Source organism: Aulonocara stuartgranti (assembly GCF_965226115.1).
Source record: "Aulonocara stuartgranti genome assembly, chromosome: 6".
Classification (NCBI taxonomy): Eukaryota; Metazoa; Chordata; class Actinopteri; order Cichliformes; family Cichlidae; genus Aulonocara; species Aulonocara stuartgranti.
The window spans coordinates 42,187,501-42,201,374 of NC_138944.1; the positions used below are offsets into that span (position 1 = coordinate 42,187,501).

The 13,874-nt window shown below is 48.3% G+C and overlaps 1 protein-coding gene across 2 annotated transcripts in view; it reads right to left on the bottom strand.

Moving 5' to 3' along the window:
* The window catches only part of zdhhc5a (zDHHC palmitoyltransferase 5a), a 31,846-nt gene that overhangs the window by 2,402 nt on the left and 15,570 nt on the right, over window positions 1–13,874 (bottom strand). For both annotated transcript variants that reach the window (XM_082536600.1, XM_082536599.1), the window contains 9 exons: window positions 13,002–13,123; window positions 11,672–11,829; window positions 8,677–8,849; window positions 8,205–8,307; window positions 7,702–7,793; window positions 7,307–7,433; window positions 4,270–4,378; window positions 3,377–3,486; window positions 894–1,999 (listed from right to left, as the gene is read on the bottom strand). In XM_082536600.1, the coding sequence (XP_082392726.1) occupies window positions 894–1,999; window positions 3,377–3,486; window positions 4,270–4,378; window positions 7,307–7,433; window positions 7,702–7,793; window positions 8,205–8,307; window positions 8,677–8,849; window positions 11,672–11,829; window positions 13,002–13,123 (2,100 nt within the window). The remainder of the gene's footprint in view (window positions 1–893; window positions 2,000–3,376; window positions 3,487–4,269; window positions 4,379–7,306; window positions 7,434–7,701; window positions 7,794–8,204; window positions 8,308–8,676; window positions 8,850–11,671; window positions 11,830–13,001; window positions 13,124–13,874) is intronic.

The following is a 13,874-nucleotide window of genomic DNA, read 5'->3' on the forward strand; positions in this document are numbered from 1 at the left end:
TAGACCTGAACACATTTCATGTTGAACACTGGAGATGAAGGAATGACTGGATCGCTTTGATCGGTGAGAAAGAATTTGGCGAGTCAGAGTGGACGTAGTTACGGCGTGCGTAGTTCCAGAGGGAACATGGACACACAGTTGGGCTGTTGTGTTACCGATGGTGACAATAAAAAGTGTTTACGCTGATTGGTCCTGTGTATGAAAATACTGGCGGTGGGCGGTGCTACCCTCAGCCATGTCGATGCTATAGTTCACATCAGGTCAACCCAAACCAGGGCTACCAAAGCTAGCTTTAGTACACAGAGGTCAGTAGTTTGTGGACGGTGAATCATGCTTTTCACTTCCCTTTAATAATCGTAGCTACAGAAACACCTTGGCAGTACACAGGGGTGGAGTACGTGTACACAACACAGCGAGCAGGACGGAAAAGAACAGGAATGACAGACGGGACAGACAAACTGAAAACGCCGTCATGCAGCGGTCAGACTGAGCCTCAGTTTAACAGCAACACTGTGCTGCTACTCACGCTTCCTTCAGATTTCACTTCCTGTGCGGTTAAACCGAGGAGCAGTAAAAAGCTTCTCCCACAAACACTGGGCTCCTCAGTTTGATTAAAGTCATCATCACTGCACGTCAAATCATGGTGACCAAACAGACAGTAGCAATAACGCACAAGACAACAAACAACGCACAACAGATGGATGGAAGACGAGCAAAGGGAGAAGAATGAGAAACTCACAGGAAGTCTGGCAGGATGAGGAGGAGGAAGAGAGAAGGGAAGAGGAGGAGCAGGAGCAGGAGGAGCAGTCAATCAGGTAGTCAGGTTTCAGGCGAGCAGGCGCTTTTTCAGTGTCAAACCAATCGTCCCGACAAAAGCTCAAACTCATACTCACTTCGGCACTTGGATTCCTCCTCCTCCCATCCCTCCGCCTCCACCTCCTCCTACCCCCGCTGCGTTTGCTCCGGCCGACGCCGAGGCCTTGCGGACCAGCCGGTACTGCATTTCGGCGGCGGCTGCACTTGAATAGGAGAGCGACTTGCCCAGAGGTGGGGGGTGTGGGGAGCGGGGAGGATGCGTGGTGGAGGAGGAGCCCAGAGGCGTGTCGGTCGAACGGGTGCGATAGGGGTAGGCGTGGTGGGGCCCTGCGTGAGGGGCAGCAAAGCGTGGAGGACGAGAGGTGGAGGAAGAGGACGAGGAGTGATGATGGTGGTGGTGGGAGTGGTGGTGGTGATGGTGATGGTGGTGGTGGTGGTGTGGGGGCGGTGGAGCAGAGGTTTGACCGGCAGGCGCTGCAGGTAGGTGGGGCTCGCCCAGCAGGCGCTCCCTCTCTGGTGGAGGCGGTGGGGAGGAAGACGTGGAGGATGAGGAGTGATGGAGGAAGGGGTGGTGGTGGTGAGAGGAACGGTGGTGGTGGTGGGGTGACTGGGTGGACTGGGACTGCATCTCAGCCTCTCTCTGCTGTGACGACAGGAAGGGGGAGCTGTAGCCACCACCCGCCGCTGGCGTGCAGGGTCTCCCACCGGAGACGTCGGGGGCCACCGAGCTCACGCCCACTGCTTTGTCAAACTCATCGCCGCCTGCTAGCAAGCTGTCGTAAGACAGGCTCCCGTTGCGAGACGGGTGGTGGGGCGGGGGTGTCTGATTGGCTAAGCTCTTGAAGCTGGCGGAGGTGGTGGTGGCCTCTGAGACGTGGACGGTGCCCGCCGAGGTGTGCGTGGAGCTGGAAGATCGCGACGCCACTGCAGACAGGACGGTGGGGTCAGAGAAGGAGGGGTAGGAGCGCCCGCCCAGAGAATAGCCAGGAATGCCGCCTCCTCCTCCTCCTCCCTCTCGCCCCACCTCCCTCCTCTCCCCTCCTCCTCCCCCTCTTTCAGACGACGTTTCCCTCCGATCCAGGCTGGGCTGCGAGCGGAAACCAGGCTGCTGGCTGGCCTGGAGGAGGGAAGAGGTGGAGGAGGAAGAGTCCCTGGCACTGCCGACGCTCTCCCCTCGACTTAGCTGGAGGAGCCAGAGGGAAGAGGAGAGAGAAGAGGGAAGGTGAAGGGAGGCGGAGGGAGGAAAAAGAAACAAGAAGAAGCTCAGCACATGAGGGAAGATTAAAGTCATACTGCACTCTAGCGGTGACAGCCTGACACAACAGCCACCCCTAACCAACGGTGATTAGTCAGGGGTGGGTCATCTGAGCAGAAGGCCGGTGGTTGGCCTGTGCTTTCACAAGTATCTCAGTGTATCCATCAGAGTGTGTGTGTGCACGTTAGGCTAAGAGAGTGCTTCAAGTGCTCGAATCGAGTGAAAAAGCATTAAAAGAACCAGCACATTTACCAAACTGCTCTTTGTACAACCCTGACTGTCCAGATGAACTCGGCAGCTCCATCATCATAATGTTCATTATAACCATGCCAGTGTTCAGACTCTCTGGATCCTGCTATTGTGCGCTGTATTTGGAGCTTCCTGCGCTCTGCCTGTTTCAGTAACATGTCAGTCAGAATGTCTGAGATGGTGAAATGATGGCGTTCGCTGTATTGACACTGATGCTTAAACACTAAAGAGGAATCGTACAGAGCTACAGCCACAGTCACTCAAAGCCCTTTTCCATTAGTACCTACTTGGATCATGTCGATGTGACTCAAACTATTACGACTGCCACCCAACGCGCGGGGGGGTCGGTGTAGCCACAGATCTTGTGATGACATTTGTATGCGACATGAACACCACGACAAAGGAACACGTCAAGGCTCAATGTGTGTCACACTCTGCATTTCCCCACTGCTGTGCTTTAAAAATGGTGGCAGTTTCTCTCATGACGTGTCGAGTGATGTCCCGACTGGCCAATCGTTGGCATGCGGTCTGCTGACATCACATTTTCAGATCACTTGGGACCCCAGGCAATGGAAAAGGGCTACAAGGCACAAATCTAACCAGGAAGAACTAACAAAGAAACTGAGGAGTGATATGGACCAGACAGGGGCACAAATACTGAGCAGAACCAGTGTATTTATGGCAGTCCTGATTGCTTCACGTTCATATCTCACTGTGTTCAAAGAACGCTGCTGAGACGGAGTCGTGAAGTCTGTTTTCAGTGGTTTCATTGCAGTATTTCAGCCACGTCCAGTGCAAACAGAAGGAGACAGGAAACAAGTTAAAAGGAAGATAAGAGGAGGAAACTGCTTTCAGCACAATCACTTACTGATCAACAGAAAGCCACTGAGAAACCAAACCAAGATGGCCGACAGGAAATCAAAAGGAGAAAGAAAAATAAAAACCAAAACAGAAATGGAGATGTTAGATTAAAAAATGATCAAAGAAGCAGAAGCAGGGACGAGTGGAGGTCCAACCTGACACGTAGCACACACTCTTGCATTCTGCGTGCGTTACCTGGTTGGCGTAAGCATGTGTGAGCGCCGTGTGGTTCTTGCCAGGGCTGTACGTGGGCCTGTATTTGTACATAGTGGGAGTGGGAGGGGCCTTGTTCAGCAAACTGCACTCTGGAGGGTGGAAAGAGAAACAAGATGAGCACAGAATCTCCTTCATGTGCTCTGAGCACCATTAGCATAGAAGAGCTATAGTGAATGCAGAGTTTTGTTTGGACACCCTGCATGATGATACTAGCACCGCTTCTTCTGACAGCTAACAGCCCTTCAGGTTTTGTGAGACTTTAGTCCGTCCTTCTGCAAAAGGTCTTGGGGTGTCCTGCATGCGCTGCTTTGAAACATTGTCCAATATTCTTGGATCAGAGGTGTGTGAGGTCTTCGTGAGGTGCGTTTAGGATCCTTCTCCTCGTTTTAACCTTCTGTTCATTTACAGAGACGCTGTCACCAGCGCTCGTTTCAAAGCTCAAACCTCTGACGATGAATTTAGAGATTTCATCATATTAGTGCAACACAGCTGCTGTTTTTAATGATACTATGAAGTAAGACATAGTATCCCACAAGCAACCCTCTGCTGCTTGTGGGACTCTAAATGTTCACAGTACTGGCAGGGAGCTGGGGATACTGGAGCCCATCCCAGCTGTCAACACAGACAGACAGCCACTCACCTCCACATCCAAAATCACCAATTAACGTAATCTCCTCCATGACAGTGTATCCACGCAGCCACAGGGATTCGAACCCAGGACCCTCGTGGTGTGAGGCACCAGTGCTAACCACAAGCCTCCCGATGAGGATAAATATTAAGTCCTTTGAGTGTGGGTTCTCAAACCTTTGTATGAAACTATATGTTGAACAGGAAGCAGACAAACTGCAGCAGACAGAGTAAGAGCCAATCACCCTCTGTGTTTCCTCTGGTAATTCCTGGGTAGCGGAGCTCTGGTTTAGGAGGTGGTGGTGGCTCAGCGTCACAGGACTGGCTCTCCATCATTTCCAGACTGGACTTTGACTGCAAAGAAGAAATGCGAGCATTAGAGACAGAAAGTGACAGAATTACCCATCTGTTGGTGAAATACAGACATTCTGTGACCAAATCCGAACAGAAAAGTAGAAAGAAGCCTGGGGTCACACCCAGATGGACTTTTGCTGGGTGGTGTGAGTAGGGATGGGCATCGAAACCCGGTTCTTGTTGAGAACCGGTTCCCACTGTTTCAATTCCTTGGGATTGTTTGCCATTTTTGCAAACGATTCCCTTATCGGCTCCAGTCGCCCCGAATGACGTCACCACGTTGTGGAGCATCATTTACCTGGCAGGAAACACGGCGGCTCAAACGCTCAAAAGTTTGGTTATACTTTACGAGAACGGATGACAACAGGGCAACTTGCAATACTTGTAAAGCAGATACTTCATGTAAGGGAGGAAACACTACGAACATGCAAAAGCATTTGCTCACAAAACACGCGATGACCTTAAATGAATGTCGTGTTTTTAATTCTGGACTCGTGAATCTCAACCCAGCAGCAGCGGTAACGTTTGCACGTCCTCTCCCGTTAATGCGGCAGGTAAATAATCAACAACAGTGCATATTATGTTAGCGCGATCTGCCTTATTACAAACCTGCCATTACTGTGCATTTAGGTGACCGTGATGAGTCGGAATCGTGAAAATCTTATCAGTACCCATCTGTAGGTGTGAGGCTGTAAGAAACTTTATGTAAACTTTGTCCATGTGCAACTTAAATGAAAATGTTCCTGACTGTAACACAGGCAGAGCCAAAGGTCAAAGACTGTGTGAAAGAACAAATTATTCATCCATCTCCTGCTGCTTATCCGGGTTTGGGTCACGGGGCAACAGCAGCAGAGAAACTCAGCCTTCCCTCACCAGCCACCTCCTCTAGCTCATCCAGGAGGACACTGAGATGTTTCCAAGCCAGCCAAGTGATATATTCTCTACAGCAAGGCCTCCTCTTAGTAGGACATGCCTGGAATACCTCACCCAGGAGGCATCCTAGTCAGAAGTCCGAATAACCTCAGCTGGCTCCTTTCCATGTAGAGGAGCAGCGACTCTCAGGCTACGTCCACACGTACACGGGTATTTTTGAAAACGGCGATTTTCCGTTTTCATCTTAAAAAATAATCCCGTCCACACATAAAGGCAGAAATGAAGGAAAACGCTGCTATGAACATGCCAAAGCAGCAGGTGGCGCTAGATTCCTAACCGTGCAGAAATGTTGGCCAATCAGAAGTCTAGAAGCCTCGGTGGGAAAAAGTAAACAAAGCTGGGGCATAGAAGCAGAACCGAGTCGTCTGTGTGGACGGACAGTAACTGTGTGTATATGTAAGCATTTAAACACTGCAGAGAGTAGAATTAACAGTAACAGTATTGTAGAAATTCATTTCACCGAAACAATAACGTGGCGCACAGTGTGACGTCACAAAAGGCGCGCACCTTTGACGCTGCGTTTTCTCCGTTTTTCTCGTCCACACGTAAACGCAAAAACTGAGTTTTAGAAAATATCCACCCTGGCCGGAGTTTTTAGAAATCTCCGTTTTCCGTGACCGAAAATGCTGTTTACGCCGGGCACGTGTGGACGTAGCCTTGAAGGGAAACCAATTCCTGACACTCTGATCCACAACCTCATTCTTTCGGTCACTAAACAGAGGCTGTGCTAAATTGACAGCTTCCCTTTCATGCTCATCTCTCGCTTCACCACAACAGATTGGTACAGCATCTCCATCACTGAAGACACCGCCCCAATCTGTCTGTAAACCTTGCATGCACTCTCCCCTCGAGATACTTGAACTCCTCCACCTGGGGCAGTAACTCATCCCTGACCTGGAGTGGGCGCTCCAGTCTTTAGTGGCTGAGAACCATGGTCTTGGACTTGGAGGTTCCTGCTGTCATTCCCTCCACTTTACACTCAGCAACAAACGACTCCAGTGCAAACTGGAGGTCAAAGGAGGCCAAAGGAACCTCATCCTCCGCAAGAAGCAAAGATAAAATCTTGCAGCCAACACTGTGGAGACCGCTTGACTATGCCCAGACACTCTATAAAAACTATGAAAGGGTCTGTGACAATGTTGAATGGCTAGAGCCACACTCCACTTGGCCTGCCAGTACCTGTCAGCTGCCTGTGGACTCCCAATAAGATTCCTCCTTCAGCCTGACGGCTCACTTCACCTCCAGTATTCACCATCTGGTTCTGGCACTGCCGCCACGAGAAGCACTGAGGATCGTGCAGGCCCCATTCCTTTCAGTAGCCTAAGCAAGAGGTGTGGAGCATGGTCCACTCGGACTCCGTGTCTCCCTGAGGAGAACCTCTGCCTGAGGTGTAAGTTGAAGATCTTGCTGACTGGGGCGTCTGTCAGACATCCTCAGTTTTGGTCTCCCAGGTCTGTCAGCAGTGACAGCGTTTCTGCGTCCAAGCCATGGCCACAGCTCTGATATACGTTTACGTACGATTACAAAATCAATCATCCACCTGCGACTAGAACAAATTATTCCATCCATTTCCTAACAAGTACAATACTTGCAGGTCTTTAGCAGTTTCTTACAGCAACACAAAAACAAAACTAAACAGAAACAAGATAAAATACAAACAACACCAAGAAAAAGGTGCAGCAAACAATAAAAACCCAAACTCAATAAATAGGACCCCGTTTTTGCATCCTTAGCTCTGCAGCACGCAGCCTGATGGATGTGGTTGGGTTTTTACTGCTGTGACCTTACAGGATTTCTGCCTGTTGAATTTCAAACAGCTTTTAGAGCTCTCGCTGCCATCTGGACCTGCCTATATGCAAACTTATCAAGTGCAGATTTGAATGAGAAGCACAGCTCCCTTGCATAACCCTTGTTTATTACCGGCAGGCTGAAGCAGCCAGCACAGCACAGTTTGTGGCACGTTAGCTTCACGAGCACCTTTGCTGCACCTCTTACCCTGTGCAGATCTCCCTGTATGCCATTGTCCAGTATCTTTGCAGCCAGCTGGGCCTCTGTCAGCTGTGGCCGAAGAAAAGGAGGCTGCAGACTCACACTCTGTGCACACTTTCTCCTGCCCAGATACCTGCAGAGAGCATTCACATCAGTACAGTGCTAATGATTGGTATCAAATCCAAATTCCTCTTAATCCTACATCTGATCACTTTCAACACTAACACCAAAGCAACAGCTCACAGATTGTTTAGTTTCTCACCAGCTGTTTCTGTTATTACACTATTCAGTGGCCAGTTTTAAGAAATTCATTTTAAAAACAGGAAGTGTGATGAGCTACAGGGTAATGCTCTCGACACTCGACAAGAGAGTCCAATAAAAAGGGGAAACAAAGAACGGACCTGGGTGCCTGTGAGCTGCAGAGGACATGAGAGACATTCTTCCAACAGCCATTGGTGAAAGGGTTAACACCTCCTCTGAACTTCCCCGTTACCTGGAGACAGACACGTCACAAAAACTTACATGGAGAATATAACAATGCGGGGAGGGGGGTGGGGGGTGGGGTTAAATGGCTGTTAACCTGTATCCACTTTCAAATTAATGCACTCAGTAGGACGTGAGGACTGTTTGAAGGATAACCACCGTCTCTCTGCCAGGAAAACAAACATCCTTCCCTATGCCACAGTGCACAGTGGAAGGGCCAAAGAGGACGTTTTTCCTTGCCACTGTCACCGTGGGGTTGTCTGATATTTGGGGTTCTCTGTCTGTGATCTCTACCTAATATAAAGTGTCTTTAAACAACCGTTGTTACAAATTGGCACTATATAAATAAGACTGACCTGAACTGAATGAGCTAACTCCTGGGTTCCTGGTGTACATGTGTGCAACACTGACTTCTACTTACTTGTTCGTTGGTCGTCCTGCCTCTAGCCACAAGGACTATGTGGAAGCCAGTGAGGCCAGCGACAGGGATGAAGAACAGGCCTGCGACACACATTACTGCGAGCCTGAGCGCACGGGTGGGGGGTCAAGGACCTTAGCATCTTAAACATTACATTCAACAGATCAAGGCCTATGGAGAGCAGTGATGGACAAAACAACATGTGGTGTGTGTGGGGCGAGCAAAGCCAGAATGTACTCCTGTCCTAGGCCAGTTTATGCAGATTCGTGCGTTTATATCGTGTGTTTTCATTCTCATTCAAAGATCAGATTGGGTGGGGTTGGACCATCTTTTCTTAGGAAGCTACGTGAAATCTTCCCACGCCACAGTGGGGGGGAAAAAAAAAAAAAAGAGTGCCTCATTTAAACAACCTGACAGTAACTCAGCAATGTAAAACCAGATGAGAGTACCAGATCCACGGGACATGAAAGGATACGTGACAATGGCGTGCAGGCGGTCAATGTTCTGCCGATGGTAGAGGATGAAGAGCAGCCCAAAGCCAAACACAGCCATGATGTGGGCTGTCAGAGACAGCAGGAAGAGAAAGAAGTAGCGGTAGTTTCTCCTGCCGATGCAGTTGTTCACCCACGGACAATGATGGTCGAAGTCCTGCAGAGTCAGGGGGACATTTAAGACACCGTCAGAGGAGGCTGAAATAGGAATGCAGCCATTAAGAAGCATTATTTCCATGCACCACCTTTCCTGTCTAACCTCATTAAGTCCTCAACAGATACACAGAACTGTCATCTGCAGGTTGGGAATGTGACATACTTTCACCAGAATACTCTGATTACAACTCTCCCATGTGATCCCAAGAGAAGAGGCTTGAAATATTGTACAACTGCATGTTCAGAGGAAGGTCACAATATCAACAACTGTTTAGTCCTGAGATCAGAGATCTTTGGTCATCTGCTGATACAAACACGGATCCAACACCTGGACTGCTGCAGATGAGCAACGCAGATTACCTTTGAACCTGGAACATTCAAATAGATTCAGACAAATGCAGAACAGAGCCTGGGACGGACTGCCAGTGCTCTATCATGGAAACCCTGTAAACGACTGACTGTCTGTTGGCAGCATGCCACTTCCTGGGTTACACATGCACACTCACACAGAGCACTAAGGAGTAGGGATGGGTACCGGTATCCGGTGCCATTATGGTTCTGACATAAACGGTAGTAACCAGACCGAAAAGCAGCGCACATTTCGCTGCTTTATTTCCCCTGAGATGTCATACACTTTGGATTCCAGCCAATCATTTTACCTCTGCAAGCGTAGTAGGCGGGCCCAGGTACGTACGTTCTTTTAGAGCAGAGCTACAGATTAAAAATGCCCAAGGTGAAGCGGTCAAAGTCTGGCTGTACTTCACAGCAAAAGATGCAAACTCAGCAGCAACAAGTGCTTTAAGCTGATACTGTGATGCTGTCAAAGGAGGTAACACCTCGAATCTGATGAAACACCTGGCGACGCATAGCGTTTTTTTAAAAGAGCACATCTACTGTGGGTGTGGTAAATCTCCCTTAGCGAGTTAGCGCGGATCGCCCGTGCGTGGGGCTGGACCGTGCTTATCATTTTGCAGAAAAAAAGAGACTGCTAAAAATAAAAACACGAGAGCTTTTTGGACAAAGTTTGTGCTCTCCATTCTTTAAGCACCAGTTTGAGCACCGGCACCGTTTCAAAAGTACCGGTTTGGCAGCGGATAAAACCTAAACGATACCCATCCCTACTAAGGAGCTTGCAAAGAAAAGCGTCTGGACTTCTTTAAGTTGCTTGAAGACGTTTCACCTCTCATCCGAGAAGCTTCTTCAGTTCGAGGGTCAAATGGTGGAGAGTCCCAGATTTAAACCCTGTGGGAGTTTCCCCCCACAGAGGGACAAAAGGACCCCTGGTGATCCTCTACCTAATCACACGAGCTAAGGTGTGAAAGCAGGTGTAGGTCACAATCAGCCAAGGTTTCGGATGAGGTCATTGTGAAACCTGGCCCCACCCTATCATGTGATTTCCTGAGGTCAGATGGCCCAGGATGTGAGTGGGCGTTAAGGCGTCTGGGAAGGATCTCAACACTGGATTATAGATGGCAGACAGTTGGTGTCGTAAGCCCCGCCTCTGTTCAAAGATGGTCGCTCACAGTGGACATAGATGCTTCTTTCACTCCTCTTTCAAACCATCTGTCCAAAATGTGAACATTGGCATCCTTGAAAATTGAGTGTCCCTCTTGGTGAGTTACTCCCACAGACCTTAGACTGTGATGAGCTGGATGACTGAGAACCTTCACAGACATATTGCACAGAGCACACAATCCCAAGGTCAGCCATATTTGATTTTGGCCTGGCAGCCAGTTCTTTACTGGATTAAGGACAGTGTGATTTTCTCCTGTTTGTCACTGTAACTGGAGAAAGAGACAGTGAGTGCTGGCTTAACGTGGAACGCTGCTAGCTGCATGTTTCCCTGCAGCTCTCTGCCAATGGGGGAAAAACATGTAGCTGACGCTCAGAGAGGAGTCGATCGGTGGATTTAGGTAGTCAGCACATCACACCGGTGTGCCCAAATAATGTTTCCTGGCTTTTAAAGCCTATTCGTCGTCAGGTTCTGTTCCACACACAGTTACTTAAGAACTTAAACTCGGCTCAAACGTCATGTTGACACACCTGCAATGACACCTCTAAATATTTAAACTGCAATCGGCACGAGAGGTGCCATCATCATCTTCAGCTTGTCCTCTGCAGTAGAAGGCTGCAGTGTGAACATATCAGGCCATTTAAGATTGTGCACTGAGTTTAGAGTCATGTCTCTGAGACAGCGAACAGATAGAGGTGCGTCACTGCTGTCTTGCCTGATGATGGACACGAGGCAGCCATTCTGTGGAAACCATTAGCAAACACGTATGTAGCCTGAGAGGCCCATCAAGACCATTTTCACTGGCTTAGCATCAGCTACAGTTTGGCTACACACGTGCCCAGTGGAAGGAGTGTAAGTAAGGAGTAGATACTGAAACATTTTCAGGTCCAAAACTGCAGTAAACTCCTGTTACAGGTCGTGCTTGAGCTGGAGTACCGTGTTATTCAAAGGACGACTACAGGCTGTCCAACTCGTTTGCACCCATCAACACTGACACTCCTCCTTCCATCATACACTAACAGGACAGCTGCAGAGCAAAGACATGTCCTTGAGTTACATCTTCTAAACACATCTAAAGATTTATAACAATGATGATAACCACATGCCAAAACCAGCCGGGCGAGGGTTTGAAAGTGTGAAAATCACAGAGCACGTGTGTTGTGGACACGGCTCACTAACCACAGACGCATACAATGATTCAGACTGTTTCAGATCAAACTGGGCTGTTTATAGTGCAGGCTTACTCAGCGTGCAACATTCAGACTGTTCATATGAAGAATAAATGAGTAAATGTAAAAAGTCAAACACACCTCAACACAGTTGTCACAGACAGAACAGTGGGAGCAGCGTGGCGGCCTGTAGAAGCGGCAGGTTGAACACCACTTCATCCTGACCTGGATCCCTCTGATCTCCACCGTCTTGTACAGTGGAGCGCGGAAATCGTCTTCTTTGTCCTCGTCCTCCTCGGCTGCACAGAGAACACACACAATCCTAAAACTGACGATCTATTGGTCAAAAGTGAGACAGTGAAAGTGCCAAAGCTCGCAGCTGCCCACTCAGTCCACCCGAGTTTGACCGTAGGCGTCCACGTTCAAATGATGGACTACAAAGAAGGTTTCAGTCTGTAGAAACTATTTACTCTTTCATAGCAACTGTTTTTTACAGTTTCAAACAAGCCAGTCGTGTGGAAAGGGTCACGGGTCGCCTCTCCGTGTCAGTCAAACAAAGGGCCCTCTGACCCCTCGGTATTTTAACAATCCTGTGACTACACTGAAACCTCATCATCTCATATTTCGTGTCAGACTTTTCACCTCAGACTCAGATCAAAAGAAATAAAAAACAAAACAGAAATGAATGTAAAATATAATGTAAATTCACTGGTGTTGGGTTGCCTAGGAACACACATTCTGATAAGAGGCTGCTCTGACATGAGCCAGAGATAGCTAGCTAAAAACACAGAGGACTGCAGTTAAATAAAAAAGCAGAGCGTGTGACTGAACGCATGGACAACTGGGTGGACGGAAGTTCTGAACTGTGGGGATCCTAGCAGAGAATCCACAGTGTGGAGAGCTAATCCCACCAAATAAAGAGTCAAATCCAGAACAGCAGCGTGGACGACGGGGCGAGGCGACCGCATGCAGATGTGGACAACACGAACGGTTTTTGTAGCCAGCTGTGAGGCCAGTTTTAAAATGTTTAGTATAACTAACAACACACGTTATCCAAAACTCATAATGTTTATGTTCCGTAATAATTACATTATTTTATCTGTTAGCTGTTGTTGTGTTCACCATAATGATCTAAATGATAACAACTAATCAAACCTAAAAACCGTGTCAAAGCTTACTTTACATGAGGAGAATCGGATTAAAATGAACACGCGACCTTAAATGATGCCTGCTGCTAAACTTCACAGCTCCACTGTATCCATCTCAATAGTATGAACAGACCTCACACCACAATGAGACATCCCAACGACTGAGCCGCGGCATGCTTCCTGTGCAGCGCGCCTCACTGAGGTGCTGCTGCGCTCTGCAGCTTTAATCCATCACTTCATCCAAGTCCTGCCTGTTCGACACAACTTACCTGTTTGGTGACACCCAGCATTAAAGGCATTCATTCAACCATCCGTGCACTCACCTCGGGGGAAGATGCCAGGGTCCATGAATGTGGCCATACAGAAGTTAGCCAAAACAAAGAGGAAGATGATGCCATTGTAGATGGGGATGGCCACTGAGAAACGCTCTGAAAGCCACGGACACCTGAAACAAGACCAAGCCTCACGTTGGAGATGTCCAAACAAATGCATTACAGAACTGTTAGAGCTGAGTGTCGTTAAACGTGAGGCTGCGGTCTTTGTAGCAAAGCTGCAGCACCATGTGTTTTCTAAGGAAAATGTTTATAAAGGAGCTGTTCTGCTAACTTCCACTATTTGTCTATTCTTGGATCTATCAGAACAGCACCCTGGTGTGCTCCTGCAGGGATCGATCGATAGATAGATGTTCACTATTTTAATTACAGATTATATCAGTAAGGAAGCTGACTAAATATTAACTGATAACTCATGGCAAAGGGGTGGGATTAAATAAGTGTTTACTTCTTCCCACTCACTTTCAACATGTCAGGGCTCGCAAAATCGCTAGCCCGACGTCCCGGAGCTAGCGATTTTTTCAGTCGGGCTACCAAAATCTATCTCTGCCCTGCCCGTCGGCCTATCGTAGGAAGGAAAAATATATGTCAATGCTTTTGCATTCTTTCAGAAATGTAGCTGGGTAATTATGTCATTGGCATCGGTGAGCCACTGTCAATATGTGACATATTGAAATCGCGTTTGAATTTGCGCTTGTTTTTTTGCTTTCACTTTGCAATCGTGCGAACTGTGTATAGAGAGCGACAGCACTGATCTGTGAGTGATGATAATTTGCGCACCAATTCCTCTGACATCGTCTTATTAATCGTTAGCTTACTATGCAAACATGACAAGTGAAATCTCCCGCAGCTTAAACATGTGAG